Here is a 20,631-nt window from a genome sequence, read left to right as displayed (position 1 = left end):
TGTTCTCTTCACAATCAGATCCACATCACACTTTAAAATCTAAGCTGGTGACAGACAAAAAATGTCCTTGTTGTTTTCTATAGTCTATGATTCACAACGAGTTTAAGGGAGAGATAAAAGTATCTTATCACCCCAATCACAGTCACTTAATTAATTTAAGATTGGATCATCAACATAAAATAAACTGCGTAATTCTGACGCATTTTTAGTTCTCTTTATCTGAATGAGCCTTACACATTAGCTTTGTAGAGACTAGCTTGCCTTAACAAGTCATTACTAGCTCCACTTGGCTAACTAGCATGAGCAAAATGAGCATATGGCTAATTAGCATATTCTTACATAATGCTGTTATTCATCTTATATTCTTACATGTGCCCTGTCCACCAACACAAAATGTGCTCTTAAAGAAATAGTTCAACACACAGTCACACAATCCCTCAGTTTTTCTCCCTTACGTGCTGTTGCATTTGACTTCAGCAGCTCTAGTTAACAGTAAACGACAAATGTTGCACGATACAGAGCCATCAAACATACAACTACAGACATTAACCTTTGTTTAAAGACTGCACAGAGAGCCACTGGGAATACCCCTGCTCCAATAACGCCACTGACTCATAGCTGAGAGGTATTTCTTAACCAGTGACACCATTTCCGGCTGGGACGTCATGGTGAGCTTCTTAGTCTCCTAGGTGATTGTTCACCCAGGTGATGACTAACGCTAATCATCAGGGATATCTGCCTTATTGCTACAGCTACTAAGCAGTCCCATAATCTTGTCTGGTGTAAATGCAAAGGTCAGGGGGGATTCCCCTCAGGAAGCTGCTCAATGCACATAAGAATGACATCTCTATCATTATAATTGTTATCTTCTTGATTATCAGCATCCTCTGAAATAAAACTAACACAGATTTAACCTGTCAGTGGTGTCCAGTACTCGATCATCTTCCATGTGGAAGAGCACAGGAAGCCAAGAACAGAGCGAGCACTTCGAGCGTGCACAAATACATGCTTGCATAGTATAGAAAGCATGTCCCTAAAACATTACTGAAACATTCCTTCTCACTACAAAACGACAAATTATTGATCTTGTATGATTTCTGCAGTTTATTTCCCAACTTAACCCTTCATAAGTATCATAGAGTCATAATTCTCATCTTTCAGGAACCATTTTAATGTTCTCTCTAGCCCAAATTGGTTGAGGAGTTACGGTAACCTGAAACACATAGTAAAATCTAGGAAGCGCTGATTTTTTTACTGTGTTTAGACAGCAGTGCCTTGTGAGTGCTTTGGGCTACCGTGATACACCAAATATCTTCACAAAGCTCGTTTTCTCTTCTTTCCGAAACCGTTTGCATTTTGTCTCTTGCACAAATGGTAAAGGTGTTACAGTCGTTTGAAGACTGCTTATAAAATAGGCCCGCCGCCGGGTTGATGGTTACAAAAAAAAGGGGGCTAAGCAAAAGACAACTCACTGACCCAAGAGCTACATCTAATGACTTTATAATGACAAAATCTGGGTTTTTGTTTGTGAACACGAGGGACTTTGTGAGGAAGAACAAGTCATTATGCTAAATTTTCCTCCCCCAGAGCAATATCGCTGACACAGTCCAAGTATCAGCCTTACACTCCTAGGACCATTCATTATGGATGGGCTGTCTCTCTCTCCCACTCACTCTCTCTGTTACATGTTATAATCCAAATGTCACTGATATCCATTTGATGCCCAATGTATGAATTTCATACATGGTATAGAAATAGGAATACAATAAAGCAGATTACATTTGCAGTGCAGTTACTTTGTAATCTGCGCATCTAAATGGTCAGATACCCAAGGTAATACACAGGACATGCTGGGCATATTTTCTACAGTAATTAAATGGTTAAATGTCGCCGCTGTAATCTCATGGAGTGGCAGAAAGATAAACAAGTGCAAGCTTTGATTGTGGAATTTGATAGCTTGGCTATCTGCCTTATGCAAGAAAAGGCAACGGTATTGCCCTTGTCACCTTGCAAAGTAGTTTGCAGTCATGGTACATGACTATATCCATCTTTCTCTCTCACACACACAAACACATGCCTACTCAAACTCTTATAGCAGCTCTTGCCTTGCATATCACCCCATCTCCTTCCCAAAGTACTTCTCTTCTAGAAGTGTGTCACTCTAAACCAGTTTTATCTTCACTCACACACACAACCCCCTTTTCCACACACTTTTTTATCACGTCAGGTAATCCATCTGTTTTCCTCACTGCAGGTGTGAAAACACATACTCACACAAGTGACTGATAAGTTGGCATTCTTTGCACAAGTCGGTCCGTTCTCCAGCTGCTCTGTAGTGAAAGTGTTAATGGGTGTGCGGCTCATGTGTGCAAACAGGACAAAGATGACACCATGAAAGTGTTGAAAGAGAATACTCAGCATATGCGTAACGACCGATTCATTATCGCACCTACTTTGACATCACCGTCTACTCCCATTTGCGCCTAAAACCAGAGACACGTAACCCCTCTCCCAGCATGCGAGGGTATGTGTACAGTGTCATTCCACTGACACACCCTCTTCAGGAATGACACAATGGATCTATGTGCTTGAATAAGTGGGGTATTGAACGGGCAATGACATCATAGTGGGAATATATAGCTTTTTTCCTGCGTTCAGCAAGCAGAAAACAGAAGAACAGAATAACGTCAACACCCCTATGACTATGTTGTGACAATCAACAACAACACATGAGTAAATACATGAGAATTACTGTTAAAAAAAACAGGGGGGAAAACCCCTGTGTTACCTCAGGGCTTAAGAGAATGGAAATCCTCTGTTTACCCAAAAAGGAGTGATCCAGAACTGAGATATATATAATAGGAAAGGAAATAAACATTTGATCTGCAAGCACTAGATTGATGACAGAAAGCTCTTTAATAGAGTTCCAGACATCCCATCTGCTGAACATCATAAGGATAACACTTGTCTTATTCCACATTGAAAGGTTTAAGGTTGCCTCACTATTTTGTCTTGGACAAAATAAGGGACAGAAGAATAGACAATAAGAGTCCAGGCTAGTTTTACACTGGCCTTTCCTTTTTTGCACATGGTCAGAAAGCTTCCTTGGAATCGGTTTGTCAATTTGGGTTAAAATGCCAAATAGCTATAGTTATACACAAGTTCATAACAAAAACTTCATTAAATGCACTTTTCCAACCTATTAATTTATATAAATATATGTCTCTCTATTACACGTAAAGCTCAAAATCAGGCCTGTGTGAGAAGATGATTTGGGTTGCATGGGGGGGAAAAGGGAGGGTGGACTGTTGCCAAAAACCTTTCAAATTTACTGTAGCAAAGCAGTGGTCCATTTAAAAATAAGAAACTTTAAGCGCACTGAGATAGATGAATAGTGGCTGCTGTGACTTTCTACTGCAGGACGTGGCTGGGTCACATACATGCCTAAGGACACTGCACAGCTCTTTTATCGCCTCTCTTTTTGTGTCTGGCTCTCCATCATTTTTGTCTCCGTCAGTTCTCCCATTCTGTCCGTCCGTCTCCAGCACACACTCTAAATGGCATAGATCACTGACTCATTCATTTTTAGCCCTGGGTCACTTGAGCAATTACAAACACCACGGGAGATGACGTGACAGAGCTACGGGGAGATGCACTGGAGAAAGAGGTCAGTGCACAAGTGTCTTTGACAAATAATAAGCCGAGTTGCAGATAGTGAGGCTCTGTTTTTCCAACAGTCATTCAGAGTTGGTGGACAAGAAAATCTGCACCAGTACCAGACACAATACGTAATGGAGACACAATGTTTTCCTTTGAGTTTATGCACAGTGTCTAAAAAGATCTCATAAACTGAAAAAAAGTGAAAGGGATAATTTTTTAAAAATATATATAAATAATCAAATTGATGCATATTTAAATGTGGAAAGTGTGGAAAGTGTGCAGTTGTGCGAATCAGAACAGAGACGCGTTGAAGCAGACAGAGGAAAGATGACACTGGATTTATTTTAGAAAGCCGAGGGCACAGAGGGGAGCAGGCAGGAGAGTTGGAGAAGGAAAGAACTGCGCGTGTATAAGCATTCAAATGTGTATGTATTTAAGAGGAATGTGATCCCGTGCATGTTTGTAGGCGTGAGGTACATGATCCTGAAGTGTGTGGTAAACCTGGCCCTGCTCTAAATGCAAAACAACCACCCATGACTTAAGATAAGAAGAAAAAAAACCCCACAGTACTGTAACATCCACAGATGGAAGAGTGGGCACGGATGACACATTTGTTGCAGGCATATGTTGAATAACAGAAAAGCTATGTTTGTTTGCTGGAGATACTGCAGAGCCAACACCTCTGCTTGATGGTATCATCAGTCCTAAATGTACGTGATTTATTTTGTGATTTTTCACCACTGAAAAACACACAGGCTAAACACAATGTGCTCTGATAAAAAAAAGTAGCATATGTCTGAAACTAAAATTATGATAGTTTAGAACCTGTCTCGGAAACGACCATGTTGTTGGGTAGTACGTGTGCACCTGGCTTGATTTTAGTTTCTATGAATGCAAACTTTTTGAATAGTTAGTTGTTAAAGGTAACACTGGATGTAATGCAAATACAGTACAGTACAGTACAGTACAGAGTGACTTGACTATTTTGCATACTTAAAATAAAAACAACAATTTTTTTGAGGTTTTAAAATTATGTCTAAATTCTTCATTCTGAAGTACAAAAAGAGCTGTTTTGGTACTGATATTGTATGTTTTAGTAAACTGAAACTAACTATCATAAAATAATATTTAAAAACTGTCTACAAAAGTTGGACGTAACCACAGACACGTCACCTGCTTATTAGTGAAGTCCCAACTTGAGGCAAAGATGACACCGTCAAAGTGTTCAAGCATAAAAATCAACATATGAACATAGAAGTTTTCAGTCTTGGGTAATTAGCAAAGAAGCATGATGTTAGAATATAATTAAATTCGTTATCAGAAGGAAAGTGTGATTTTTTTGGACACTTGAACCTAATGTTAGCTGGTATAATGTTAGCTTATAACTAGCTACTGTTGCTGTAGCAACTCGCTAACATTTTTAAAGAACATACTCCTCACAGTAGCACATTTCTGACCGGTGAGCACTCATTTATTGTGTCACGGTGTTATGATACCTCTAAGATTAAGTTGTGATGAGTCTAGAAAAAGGAAATTCAGTGAAATGACTCTGACTCTAAAGGAAAGAAATTTAGCTGTGCGAGCATCTGGGGCTCAACCTTCTTCTCTGCACAGGCTTATAAACACAATGGTGAACCTAATAACGGGAGAATGGCTCTCTCATGTCTGCTGTTCCGCTTTTATACTAAGAGACCTGGCCAAAATACTGTACCATGGTAATGCTCAGCACTTTCCCTGTCATATTTTATTAAAAATGACAGAAAAGGCTGCTTTCAGATTAAATTAACAACAACAACAACAACAACAACAACAACATGAGTAACTGAAAAAACAGACTATGAGGAGGCCAATACCCTAAATGCATTAGGTCAGGCTGATAAGTGGCAGACTACTCGCTGATAACCAAGACACTCGTCATCTATCTGCCCCGTACTCATGCACAGCCCTTCATCGTCACACATTCATTGGCACAAGCAGCTTTGCAAATGCACACACATTACATGAAATTAGCATTCATCTGTTGGCAAATGCATCAAAAATCTGTCTTTGGCGTTTAAAATCATCACTGAAATTCAGTGTCACTGACTAGTGAATTTTAGTGATGGTAACATTTTATATAGGAGTTTATTTAAGTGTAACTCTAACATAGAAGAAAACAATTTGTAATGTCCTTGTTTTTAGTAAAGCTTTATGTTTGTTTGAATTTAATTCCCAGCTTTTTGCAGTCTCTTGTTTTCCCACTTCTTCCATCTGGTTTTTCTTGCCCTGTCAAATACAATAATGCCAATCCTTCACTGTAAGCTGTGACACTACCTTAGCGCACACTCTCTGCATCATTCAGAAAAGTCAGTCAATCATGAAAGACTGACAAAGACGCAGGTCACCATGGCAATGCTGCGTCATCTCGGTTCACATATTTCAATGCAAAGCAACACAGCTCTGCTCCTACATACATTGAGCTCCACTTAAATATAGACCTATTTTCAGTCTAATGCATCATCTTAGGACTGGCTTGCTAAAGGTCAAACCTGGGAAAAATGTTAGATAACTTGCACATATTCAGGCCCTATGACAGGCCAGACATGTAACCTTCGGCATTTACTGCCTGCCTGAAATGCTCAACGGGGACTGACAAAAGCCAGATGCAAACGCTCAAGTTTAAAATCACACATTTCCTGCTCTTTCATTCTTTATCTGATCACACCGGATATTACTGATGATTACAAAGTAGGTGGAAAAGGGGAAAAAGCGCTTCTTCAGGTATGAAGTTAACCAGATATCACAAACATCCGATCCTTCCCATTTCCTTATCCATCACCTCCAAAACTCAAGCCATGTTTACTGAGCTAACACTCTGATGGATACCAAAAGTCCATGTACACAAGCCTACATTTGCAAGGTTGGGTGGAGAGGGGTCTGTTTGAGTTTGTTCAGGTCAGGGGACAGATCGCACATCCAGGCCGCGGAACAGTGTTATACAGACTCATACACGCAATCACATGAGCATTCAATCGAGCATACAGACACACGCTCTGTCGCCATAACCATATAGCTACAAAAAAGCCTACAGTCACCCATAACTTGAAATAACGCTAACGATTCAGATATTTAAAGTGCCATTATTAGTCACAAATCTATGTTTGCCTTCTAAGTGTAGCAATAACAACCATGAAAGAGAAGCAGTGCTGTGAATTAGTGAAAGAACCCTTCATATAACAGTAAATAACAGAAGAGAGGAGGGCAGGACAGACTGAGGAGGCGGCATGCTTCGTCCAGCTGAGTGCTGCTTTTGGTAGTTGTTCAAAAAGATGGCTCATACAAACCTAGCACTGCCAGATTCTCGGCTTTATTGAGAGAAAGCTACATGCTGCAGTCACCACTAGCACCAGTGTCAGTTTTATGCACGGCCACACTGTGAGTTTTACACCCTCTCAAACCGTATCAGGTACAGTAATGACTGTTAAGAGGACTATTTGGAGAAACTAGTGCAGTGGAAGACCTAATTACTGCTGCATGTCTTCACTTCATTTGAGCCTTATTTTTCTGTTGGGGAGGTTGTAGAGCTGTTTAAAATATACCAGTGTGAGAAGACTGACGCAAGGTCGGTCAGGTTTAAAACACGTGCTGCTGGGCCACACAAGCACTGCCATCACCTCTGACACTTCAGCACATTATACACTTGTCTAAGGTTGTTCTGATCCATTATCCATGTGAAAAAAGTGAATTTTAACTGCCAAAGCTCAAGCCACAGGGCAGTTTCTTATACAGACATGAATGCTAACAGGCAAGGACAAGCTCAGGCGGGAGGGGGAAGGAGACAAGCCGGGGAAGCCAGGACAAGTTGCGCTTCTGGCACTGCATTCTGCATCCTGAATTTAATGGGAGCCATGTGCATACATGAGAGCGCATGGTGCAACATGACACGCTCCTCGATGAATGATGCCTTTGCTGTCTTGTGTTTTAAATAATCTCCTCGGCTGAATAGATGAGAGTTGGGAAGAGCATACTCAGGGTAAGACTGTGGGATCACTTCGAGCCAGACTCATGTCAATGAAGTAGTCTGATGCAGTCTAACAAATAGTAAGGTTCATGATCTCAGAGGAAGCCACAGAAAACAGTCCCTGAAACACATAACTGGCATATGGGAGAAGTTTTGATTGGAGAGGAATGATGCTACACACCACACAGTAAAGCATCACCGACAAAAACAATGAAAGGAAGGATTTTTGACTGTGCCAGCAAGGAAGAGCAAAAAATATTTGCAACAGAAACAAACAGGCAGATGGAGAACAATAGAGCAATACACACACCTACACACACAAACCACAAAAAACACACAAACACATGCAGCAGGATTAACATGGAAACGCAGCCAAAAGGGAAAAAGTTTCTGGTTTATTTACCATATTCCCTCTGTGTTCTTCAAAGAGCTGGTGGAGCGTGACCGTGGCTTAAGAATGATACTCATGGTCTCGCTCTTCTTTCCACATTCAAACACAAAACATATGCGCAGTCCACATGCACATAGAACCAAACACACACCCGCCCTCTGGGCCACCTGGAGCCCACTGGCCAGCCTCCGCTGTGCTCCTAAAGTCCTCTCTGGTCTGAAGAGATCCAGAGAGAGCTCACTTCCCACAGTCCGGTAGAGTGGTTAGGTCTGCCGAGCTGTTCAACAGCAAAACCTCCGTCCCAGCACAATACCACGCTGCTGCTCCTCGTCAAGCTCAGATCATTTGAAAGTAGGCGGCTTGTTACCCTGCTCTCCCTCTCCCTCTCACTCAATTGCTCTTATCTTTCTTGCCAGATCAGCATGTGGTCTTCCACTTTCCTAATCCAGCCATGCACTTGCTCTGTTACTCTTTTTCACTCTTTCCCCCCCTCCCCGACTGATTGAAATAAGATCTCCTCCTGTTCCTCCCCCCCTCCCGCCCCTTACCTCTGTCTGCCTTGCTCTGTCTTTTATATGTGTCCCTGTCAAAGAGTTACATGACTCCCCACTCTGTCTTCTTCCCTGAGCAGCAGCTATGGGCTATGTCCTGGGTGGGAGGAGTTGTTTTGGTAGTAGTAATTCTTTAAAGGGCGGGGCTTGTATCCCCAGGCAATTCAAACAATAGTCTCAAGTGTCAATCACTCTGCTATCACAGTAACCTGAAACCAGCAGCTATGAATGCCACTGGTCAAGACAGTCTGATACAGAAAGGTACAACCACACTACACAGGTGTCTTCTGTGAAGACTAGTCACTCAAATTGAGAGTAAACACTGAGGGAATAAACTGCTAAGATATGAATAGAATAGAATAATCCTTTAACTGTCCCACAAGGGGAAATTTGGGTATATATATATATAAAAATGAACTTATTCACCTCTAAACTTCTAAAAATGGCAACAAGATAAAGTCTGACTCCCTTCATGAGCTGCCTTGTTGTATTCAGGAAAATACATTTCTTTCCACTATTATCTTAAATATTTTAACATTAAGTGATCTCATTTCAGCACTCACACTCAAGATACATATATAAGAAGCTCAACTGGCTCTACCAGGCCCAAACAGACAGCTGTCTGTCACACCAGTCATTCAGCATCTGCAGCATGTGATCCCAAAAGAAATATGGCACCTTCCAAGCAGACAACACAGGGAATATTCAGATGCAAGTATGGTGCATTTATTGAGAGTCTGATTAAAAAATATTTAATCACAGCTTGCTTATTTGCTTAAAAAATGCTTTAAATATGGGATCAAAGGGAAAAAAACAACAATTGTGCCCTAAGAAATAAAAATCTCCAACCAAGTGCAAAAACAGGGAAAAAAACAATCCATATAACAATAAACATTATTTGAGCACTTTTATTTTGAAAGCGCCGAGAAGATTTTCTTTGTCACCCACAGTGTGAGTGACATCAGTTGAGTTATCCTCGTCTTTTGTGAAAAAGTGGAAATAGAGCAAGAGATAAAAAGCATCAGAAAAAGGATTTACATATACAATTCAATGCAAGACAGAGTTTATATAAAAGGATCTGCTTCCAATGCACAGGAAGGAAGAACCATGAGGACCTGAGGAAAGTGAAAGTGTCACAGTATTGACATGGTCCACTAACCGTACATGTATACATGTAACAAATTAATCCCCACTAAAAACGTATATGTGCACAGTTACAAAGCACTAGCCTGCTTGTCTTAAATCCCATGCTGAGGCCCTGTGTTTAGGTTTACATACTATCCACTTAAGATTTCATGGGAGAACAAAAATGAACACTTTGAGAGCTTTCACCCTGATGGATATCTCAGTGCCTCTGCCTCTATAAGCAGTGCCTTAGATGGGTTGGTAGTTTTTTATACAGTTAAAAAATGCAGTCATGTGATTCACAAGTAATTGTAATAGGCACATCTAAAGCTTTCAGTGTAGCATGGCAGAATGATGTACTTTATAACATGGCCAAAGTGGTGAAACTAATCCTATTACCACGGTCTGCACATTCCACGTGGTCAGAGAAAGAACAACAAAAGACATTCCTCAGAAAACTGGCAGCTTCTCTTCTACGTTAAAACCGCACGAGTCCCAAATCCCTCTGAGCATAACCAATATACGGCTCCCCTCCCTACTGTATCTTGTGAATAAAAATGTAACCTACAAGCAAACGCATCTATTCACACAAACACACATAGTGAGTATTTAGTCTATACTAAGCCGTTATCCCCGGGGCACAGAGGTGTAAGGCACAAAGATCAAGAACAAAATTATCCTGCTTAAGAAGAAAGTTGGGTGTGATCGTTTGAGGAGGGGGTGGGTGGTTTACACATGTGTGAAGTGAGGGTCTTACTTGCTGTACTCTTGGGGGGATTTTTACATTTTATTTGCTATTAGCACTTGTTTTATGCCTTGTTATGTTTAGTTATATATTATTTATAGTAAGCTATGTATAACACATGCATAACCAATTACTACATGTATACGTACATTTTCAGAATATACTGTATATACTTTACTCTCTAATAAACACATTAAATTACTGGCTTTAAAACAACTGCATAGCAGACTCTGCAATTCAGTGCAACTCAGAGAAACACTACTGCCACCTAGTGTTGAAATGTGTATATTCCTCTTAAGAAACCAGTAATATGGATGAAGCAACCTCATTAATTGACAGCATTATTGATTTCTTCTTCTCTCGCCCTCTCTTTTTTTTTTAAAGAGCCTCTCTCGTGGACGATGTTCAGTATATGGTGCCCGAGCCAGCGCTGATATAAATAGCACTTAACTAAGGGAGTGAAGCACAGATGGCAGGTCACAGTATTGACAGGGCTCCATCCATATCTATATGTTTACAGTCGCCACCAGCCATTACTGTTGCTTCATATTTAAATGCTACAGAGGCACACACACACACACACACGCACGCACGCACAGGCTGATGAGCACACTTAGTTTCAGGGGTACATGTTTGTCAGAGAAATGCAGTTGGAAAATTGACCTAACAAGGTCTTAACAGTTCTGTGTGAGCCTTAATGGACAGAGTGCTCCGATGATTGGCTTACGCTCAGGTCTAGTTAGTGAAGGGACCTGTCCTGCAGAAGGACTTGAAGCTTTCCATAATGACTTGATTGGACCTGCATATTTTTCATTTACCTTGCTCGCAACCATGTTTTGTAAAAGAAGACATTTTTCCTCATGGAGATGCAATGACACTCAAAAATGCACACACACACTATTCAGTCCAGCACTAAAGGTTTAGCAGGGCCAAGACAAAAAAAGCAGAACTAAACTAAACAACACAAGCAGCCACCAAGCAACGACCATTTACACAACACTTGGGTGTGAACACTGCTCCAGGTCTGTGTTGTCCAGGTGAAACTATTTATCAGTTAATGCTCTGATAACAGAGAACACACAGACTTTGTGTACATTTATAGAAGTAGTACAAACACAAATTAAAACGCATGCATATAACATAGTCTCAATATACACACAAAGCAATAAAGAGAAATTACTCTGAAGCATAACTACCCTTGAGATTCACTAAATTTCCCTTCTGAGTTCTCTTACCACTTCTTATTTTCTTATTTACTCCATAATTTCGACACACAAGACAAAGAAAAAGTAAAAGAGAGAAAAAAAGCAGAATACATTGAATATCCAACAACTCGAAACATGCAGATGAAAAAAAATTAGGTCCCTTCTCTGGCATACCCTCTGCGACATAGTTTCAGTTTCTAAGATGAGCCATACCCTCTCCTGCCACGAGGTTTGATGTCGATGGGCTTGTTTGTAGCACAGGGTGACCCGGTGGAGCAGGCGTGCCGGTACCGGGCTATCTTTTCCAAAGACAGATAATTCACTGGCAAACTCATTTTGACGCGGTTCTTAACCGATGATGAACATGGACTCACGTCAAAGACAGATGTGGAGAGAGAAACAGGGAGAAGTGACAGAGCGGCACGCCTAATAAAGCTATCTCGAAAGGAAGGAGGGAGGAGTGTGTGAGGAGAGATAGGCAGGTGAAGAGGGGAGGAGAGGCGAGCAGAGGGCTCAGTATGGGTTTGACTAGAAAAGAGGAAAGCATGGAGAAATATGGAGACTGAGGAAGGGGAGATGCATGTGAGGAAGAGGGAGCTAATGAAGCTTTTCTTTCAGAAAATGAAACTGAGCAAAGCAATGCTTGAATTTGTTTCTTCCATGCTGATTTCTTCTGCATGCAAACTACTAGAAGATTTTTAAAAAAATGTGCAAGAAACTGGGTGGGATGACTGCACGCTGGCTTGCATGCATTTAAACCAATCTATTTTGGAAATAGAGGAACAATAAAATAACAAGCTTCTAAGGAGTGTTTTAATGTTAAATTCTCTCTCAGTTTTTTAAGAGTTCTTAAGCCACTTATTATGGGCCATCATGCAAATGATGAAATTAGCTTACACTGATGGTACAATGTGTAAAATAATACTTTCCAAGTACTCCAAGTAAGCATTACACAAAACAGGAGGAAGGTTGTTTATAACGTTGCTATAATATACTTTAATATATGTTAAACCAGACAGTGTCTTTTAGGGGGGGCAAAACTATGACTGTGCAATGCACATTTACACATAATATGACGACCTGAAAAATAACAGCAACAAAAGAAGTAAAGTACCTCATTCCATATAGGAACGATGTTTCATCCTGGTAGTTCCTATATTTTACCTGTTGATGGCAGCAGAGCAGCACAAAACATGCCTTACACTATATTACAAAATGTAAAATGAACAGTAGTAACTTAAGTTTGAGCCAGAACACTTGTAAACGAATTATGGAAAGACATGTTTATTATTTTTATTTATTTTTATTTTTATTTTATTTCAAATGAAGCCTACGGGTGGGTTTTGCAAGATAAGGTGTCATAATCAGAGCTGCGAGTGGAATGGGATCCACTAAGCAAGGAGATTTATGGCCTTTAAAAGACACAACTATCATTTATTATGTTATATCATTTTCAGATACTTCACTGCTATAAAGACAAAGAGCTCTAAATCAGCAGTCCCCAACCTTTTTTGCACCACGGACCGGTTTATGACCGACAATATTTTCACGGACCGGCCTTTAAGGTGTCGCGGATAAATACAACAAAATAAAACTAGTACCGGTACTGAAAAAAAGAAGATTTATTCTAACACACGTGAAAAGACCCAGGAAAACCGAGTTAACGATAAAAACGATAACAAAATAACGCTGAAAACCGATAAAAACCCTGAAAACCATACATTTCACACCTGAGCCTCAACTCTCGCGGCCCGGTACCAAACGACGCATGGACCGGTACCGGTCCGAGGCCCGGGGGTTGGGGACCGCTGCTCTAAATCACTGGAGTGTTTTGTTTCTTAGCTGCCAGCAGGGGGCAGTCTGCTCTGCAGGGAAAATGTATGCACAGGTGGGTAAAGAAGGCAAACACAAAGCAGCCCAAACCCACAGAGCGGTAAACCTCTGTGGGGTTGAGGCTTCAGCTCTGCTCTGACAAAAGCAGCCAGCATGTGACAACGGCTCCTGGGTGGACAAGGAGGCTGTCAAAGTCACAGACGCAGTGACAGACAAAACAGGCTCCTTCATTCGTACTGAGCCGGCACCATATGAGCACACCTACACAGACATGCACACACCTACACAACGCTGTCTGACTGCAAGTATTATAAATACACACCCCACAACATATACAGACATAAAACACACAGGTCATTACACCAACGTGATACAGACCTCTAGATCTCTTGTGTATTCTCACAAACACAACCTGTAACACAAGCGTATGTTTGCTTAGCTGCCTAGTCAGCCACACACCATCAGTGCCAGCGACATGCTGTGACAGAGCGCCAGGTGACGGTTTGACTGTCGTCACTCAGTGTCCCTGAGGATCAGAGCTATAAAACTGGAACTACCGTATCTGAGTGCTACATGCAAGCTGCAACACCTTTTCAAACCAAAGGTGTGTGTTATACAAACTATTTTTAACAGTACACTGTAAATCATACTTAAAGGGATTTCATCACCATGACTGTGCTGTGACTAAACTCTGGAAAGAGGGCGAAAAAAAAAATACTGCAGAGCCACAGAAGAAGAAAAGTGAAAAGAAAACAGTGGAGGGAAAAGCTGAATAGTGTAATCAATGACGAGGTCAGGTGACAGGGTTGCAGAGTAGTAGGTTAGGTTAGGTAGTAGTAGCAGGTTAGTACAAAGGTGAATACAGTACACGGCTAACAAACTGGCTGTGTGCCAGAGAGACAAGGAGGGCTTCGATTTACTGCGTCCTCTCATGACTGGCAGGGACAATGCACCCTGGGAGTGGGAGAGCGAAGGAGGCAGAGAGAGGACAGAAACAGAAGCATTAAGCAATCCGCAGGACATACTGTATGACATCAAGTCACTAAAAATATTATTCGTTTCTTTCATTTCATGTCATAAATACCGCTGAAAAGGTGTATTCTCATGTTAAACAAGGCAAAAGTTTCAAATAATGTGGAAAAAAACCTCAAGGTTTAGACTTCACAAAACTGAGTAGTACCATTATAAAAAATGTTCTCATTGCCTGGACTGATTTACACTTAATTGGCTGCTCTTTTAATATTCCGATGAGATCCAGAAAGCAAAAAAGCACTGACTAGTATGCAGCACCTTGCAGTTTTTGTAATATTTTGTTATCTTGTGCAACTACTATTTCTTCACAGCTCTGCCTTTTTAGTGAGTATCGCTAGAGTTTGGGCAACAGCAAAGATACTCTTCTCACTGCTCTGTGACTCATGGCTTCTTCAATGATTTAATGATTATAGGGCAGCAGATTAGTAAGATAATCTTATTAAAGCGCTCAGAAGACAATTATTAAGATGGGCTGTGAGGAATAGGCATAAGAAAGGGAAAGGGCTTTATTAGTTGGCCCACTGTTGCCAAGCTTTTTCTATATACGAGGACAGGGAATGAGAGGAGAAGCTAATGAAGAAAGCGTCTCCATTTGAGCTAACTGAACGGCAGTAGTGTGATATAAGAAGAAAAAGAGAGTCGTAACTATGAATTAATGCTACTGAAGCAGCTCAGGGCCATGGCAACTGCACCTACCGTTGCAAGAAGACTGAATATGATTAGAGTGATTGGATATTTGTTTTCAAGTAGATAAATCAGCAAAGGTAATGTGATTAAGAGACAACAACTGATTGGTAATTGAGCTTCAGGCGGTACTGTATTTGCAGCTCTCTGCCAGTCACGCTGCATTAAAGGCAGCTGTCATGTGTGTCAAGGAGCAATTCCTTCGCCTCAGCTCGACTCGCCTGCCTTCACAGTCCCCCTGTTAGATTCATGTTTATAATGTGGTTGCCATGGTGACCTGGCAGAATTCAAAAGGGACAGGTAGGTCCTCGCAGCCAATCAGGTATCAGTTGCTAAGGACACGGTGGCAGACTGTGTAATGAGAAAAGGAGAATTGACAGGGTCAATGGTCCACTCAGGGAAAGGACATCTATTGCCAAGAATTTTGTTCTAAACAGCAGCCACCTAATGTGTGACAGCCGCCATGCATGAGTTACCTGTGATCTATTTATATGTCCAGCTGAGTCACAGGCTTGGGAGGATTTAAGCTTTCTCACCTATTGTTTAGGTCAGAAACTCACCAGAGTACAGAGGAGAATAGAAAGCACATGCAGCGCAGACCGGAGGGAGAAATAAAAGGCTGGAGAAGCGTGACTGCTTAAGATAAGACCAACAAAAGCTCTTAGTTATGCTGTGCAATATGCTCTCTGTAAGTGCAGATGCATTCTGCTGCATGCAGTACTGAGAGCGCAAGTGGCGAGAGAGAGATGTCGTGATGTGTTAAAGCTGAAGCGAAGCCGGACATTATGAATGTGAGAACCGTGTATTGACACCAGCATGAAGGATTTTGTCTCAGAGGCATAAAAGCACTTGTGTCAGCACAGCTCTCAGAGTCACATCAGAAAGTTGGCGAACAGGATCATAAATGGCTTCAAGTAACCACTAACACTCCTTCCTCCTGAATCTGCCAATTTCATTTCTTTGTTCACGGTTTAGTTTATAAAATAGCAAAATTTTGAATGCTTTACATGGTCAACATCGTCATGATGGAGGGTGATATCAGAAGGTCTTTTCTTATGATTTCATGTAGACTGACTAATTGTGTCTCAGCGTCCAAACTATATCTGAAACAGACACGTTTATACATTTAACACCTGCAAGTACAACAAATACTACTCTTCCTTCAGGCAGGGGTGGGTGGTATACAGGTTTTGACACCACCATCGCAACATTACCATCATATCGTGTTTCGCAATGTTGCAGTTTTGCAAGACATGTTTTGACTTTTGCAAATACACAAAGGACAACGTGCAATGAACAATGTCTAATGCACACGATAATAATTTGGAAGCTGATCTTATGGGTAACGTATATTGTCCCTAAAGGTTAGGGTAGTAACACTTGGATGAACTGCCACTTGCTTTAAGATGGTAGTTCTAAATGAAGTGTCAGTTTACCTGTAGTCTCCATTTAAGACAAAGGATCTTCTTGTTAGGTGTAATGAAACAAAGAAGTGTCTAATCTAAATATAAAGGGGTTTAAAGTAGGACTGGCTGATATTGTGCGTGTATTATAGTTTAAGAAAAATGGGGCAGTCTAATATGTTCAGGACACAGGTTACTCATTGCTGTGGGTTAGTTACATGTTCCACCTCTGTAAAATAAAACATGTGGATGATATCTACCTTTTATTTCTTCTTTCACAGGCAGAACTTTTAATTTTCTTTTTATATGTGCTCCCACACATTGCAGATTAAGGAAGGATCAAGATTGAAAGAAATACCTCTCTCTATATATTTCAAATAGAAGCATTTATCGCATATATTTATAATACATTGTCTCCATAAAAAAGTTCCACAAACATTTTGGGGTTAGGCTTGCAGGCATGGAGCTGTTGTTGATATATCATCAGGGGTTTTAATATTCCATTGTTAGAAACAGCTGTGGTGCACAGACTTAGTCACTAGTCTGTTGGCTGCAACCCCAACAAAGACAACTGTTTACAATTAAGGCTGATGCTATTTAGCGGTTTTATAATCTGGAAAAAAAAACCAGTTTAAGTAGCCTTTGCTTGTACAGTCCAAATGTGATCACAGCACTAACTATTAATCTCAAAAGTGGTTTTTCTCAGTGACGCTTGCTGCCGCGCGTTAGAACAATAGAACAAAGCGCTGACATGAAATTTGTTTTGGGTATGACTTCCATGAGCCTTTGTGTGCTTTGGGCAGTATGCCAGTGTGTACTGACAATACATATTGAGTAATAATATTATGATATGGGTCTTGAAGTGCTTTTCATTGTCACGGCTGTTGACCAGCTATGTTGTTAATTCAAAACTACTCAGTAGAGACTCAGCTATGGACATCACAGATACTGTTTTGGCTGGCAAGCTGAGGCAGTTTTTTTTGAAGGACACATTAATGGGAAGATGAATAGATGGAGAATAATGCAAATTCCCATGTCCTGCACAGCTTGCTCAATAAGCTCCTACATATCACACACACACACAGAGGGTCACAACTCCAGCTCTAGCGCACCTCAAGCACATGGTGAGGCTAATAGGCTTAACTTGGCAGCAGTCCCGGTGATGTCAGAATAATCCCTCATTAAAACCCTGATGACATCACCACGCTGTTGAGAGTAAGTAAGAGCCGAGGCCACATATTTACGTATGTAAGGGATACCCTGCCAGTATACACCAAGGATGCCCTCCGTAAGAGATTATCCAGGTTAAGCTGTTCCTCAAAACATACCCAGGGAACACTAGCGTCAGAGCGGCTAGCTTAATTATAGTCTCTCCTCATATGCAGTTTATTAGGTACGCCTTTCCTTTCACGCAAACAGCTCTAATCTCTAGAAATGGTTGATGGGATCTTGTTAACCTTACATGAAGGGTTAATGAACTGCAGACCACGACTGTGTTTGCAGTTCAAATAGTGAACAATAATGACTACCACTTTAAATTCAGCAAGACAAAAGGAACTAAGCCTTGTCTTGAAAAGCTTCTGTGAGTTATGCTGCAGCTTAAAATTAGCAAAGTAAATACTTTAACTAAACCATGCTTTGAAGACAACCCAGTATGCAGGCTTGGATCAGCAAGATGTGTAAAGTCGACTGATTTCTTCATTTTTTCTTTCATTTAAGGACAGGCTCAAAATGGGACAACTCAACAGTGTGTTGCCAGGCCCAAAGACTTGGATATTAAGGTCTAAATTTAGAGACAGCGGCATGGATCTATCCAGGTGTTGTCCGCTGTGCAGGATTGCAAGCCTCACTCAGCTCACTGAAGTTTAACTGGCAGTTTGCATGGCAGAAAATGGCTTATGTGATAATGCAGTTAAAGCAAATGAAACTATGAAATACTGAAACAGCTATTCATGCACTTTTAGTACACACAACAGTAATGCTGCTGGACAGTTTCTGATTTAGGCTGTTGCAAATCTCCTAAATAACAACAACTAAATTAACAGGGAGGAAACAGTCACCACATCTGGGAGCATGAACTAATTTAACAGCTTTATTAGTTCAACTATTCCTAATTCTAAGCCTAGCAGAATGGATGGATAAATAACTGAAAAATATTCAATTATTTTAAACGAGTTTTTAACAAAAACCCAAATTTGCTTCAGTTCAAAGCTTAAAACTTCCAAAGCCTACACTTAAAAAAACAGGCTCTTCTCTTGAACATGTTCCTGCCTTTACTTTGTCCCTCTCACAGTAAAGACTGCTGAGCTGCACTGTCAAAAATTACAAGTCTGTAGTGGTACTAATGCCAATGCATAATGCTTACATAGGCTTCTTTAATGGCTTAGTAAATACTGTCAGGGCACAGAGAAACTAGGCTGATTTTTACTTATTTAGAGAAGACACAAAGGCAGAAAGTCTCTAACAGACAGCTTCAGCGCTTGCCCTGTGTACCAAGTTAAATAGAGAATATGTGCAGGTAGTATTGTCACAAATTCGCTCAGTGTCCACGTTCATTCCTTTCCTGCTGCGAGAGTGTTAATCTCCACCCCGCGAGTGAGAGTCTGTCTTACCGGATGGATGAGAAGTGTAACAGTTTGGATTGTGCAAGTGGGAGTTCCCTCAAAGGAAGCACTCAACAAATACATTCATAAAATGCCAGTGCTTATGAGAATACCGAGAAAGGCGCATTATGTAGACTGTTTAGTCTGTTTAGTTTACTGGTTATAAAAAGAGAATGGATGTGCAGCCCCTGTAAAGGATCTCTGACTCAATGCACCAATAAAACTGAAACCGAAAATCTGTAACAAGTCATTGCAGTAACATTTTGACTGTCCAGGTTAGTGGTTTTATGTGGACCTGAATGTTACTTGTTGCTCAGCTTTATAATATAGCAAAATATAGTAATGTAGAAAAAAACGAACAAGCAACAACCCAGAAATACATCTCAACAACTAACTTCACCTTCCTTTGTCTCGGGATTGGAATTAGTTGAAATAACAAAACTGCTTGTGTCTGTAATATTTCCAAATCCAGTCAGGTATGTGTGCATGCAAGAATGTGTGTGTGTGAGTGTGAGGGGACTCCCTCTCAGCCTAAATCCTCCTAATCTGTTTCTATGCCTCCTCATAAATGCTGCCGTCATCATGGCAATCCTAATCCCCATCATCGTCACGAGCAATTCCCCCCAGAGACAAACTCCGTCATCAACATGTTTTCCTGCTATTATGAGGTAACTCCCAGTACGTGTGTGATGTGTCCATTTCCTATGTCTACGATACGCATCGCAAGGGAGGTGTCTCAATTAGACCCGGCTGATGGGGTGACTAAGAACTGAAAATTAGCATAATTTTTATGGATTACTAAACACCTGTTTGGCAATGAAAACCTACAAGGGCTTAATCATTAAATAACAAAAACAAGCAGCCAAGAAATGGAAGCCATATGACCCTTGACCCCAACACACCTTCTATTCTCCACATCTTTTTCTTTCATTACAAGTGTTTGTTTTTAGCTGCGCTGACAGTTTATAACGAGCTGCCGAAGAGGGCGGCTTTGTTCATCCAGGAAAGGGCCTGGGCCTGATAACATCTGCAGGCAAAAGAGAGGTTTTGTTTAGGTCAAACAGTGACGTACAAAGCTATAATGATATTTCCTAATTTCTTTGTTTTTTGCCATCAGCACTTTTGAATCAACAATGACATTTGAATGTCAAGAAAACAAAATGATCATGGAACAGCGAGCGGTGAAGGACCTTTGTCAATAGGCTGTGTAGCATGAAGGACAACGGAAGTAAGAAAGTGCTAATTATAGTTGCCTTGAGCCCAAATCTTAACATTCCATCTTTTGTACAGTCAACAGGCCATAGATAGATAGATAGATAGATAGATAGATAGATAGATAGATAGATAGATAGATAGATAGATAGATAGATAGATAGATAGATAGATAGATAGATAGATA

At 40.8% G+C, this 20,631-nt stretch overlaps 1 protein-coding gene across 3 annotated transcripts in view; it reads right to left on the bottom strand.

Moving 5' to 3' along the window:
- The window catches only part of pde4d (phosphodiesterase 4D, cAMP-specific), a 53,084-nt gene that overhangs the window by 25,387 nt on the left and 7,066 nt on the right, over positions 1-20,631 (bottom strand). Inside the window, exon 1 of one of the 3 annotated variants that reach the window (XM_014331151.2) lies at positions 11,891-13,225. The exons of 1 other annotated variant lie outside the window; for it this stretch is intronic. In XM_014331151.2, coding sequence (XP_014186637.1) covers positions 11,891-12,012 — 122 coding nt within the window. In that variant the 5' untranslated portion in view covers positions 12,013-13,225. Of the gene's footprint in view, positions 1-8,063; positions 8,553-11,890; positions 13,226-20,631 lie in introns of those variants that run through there. One more of the 3 variants, XM_014331141.2, reaches the window with a different exon arrangement.

The sequence above is a fragment of the Haplochromis burtoni genome, unplaced genomic scaffold (assembly GCF_018398535.1).
Source record: "Haplochromis burtoni strain Fernald_Lab_line unplaced genomic scaffold, NCSU_Asbu1 Contig_18, whole genome shotgun sequence".
In the NCBI taxonomy this organism is placed as follows: Eukaryota; Metazoa; Chordata; class Actinopteri; order Cichliformes; family Cichlidae; genus Haplochromis; species Haplochromis burtoni.
This window is presented reverse-complemented; position numbering and strand designations above follow the sequence as displayed.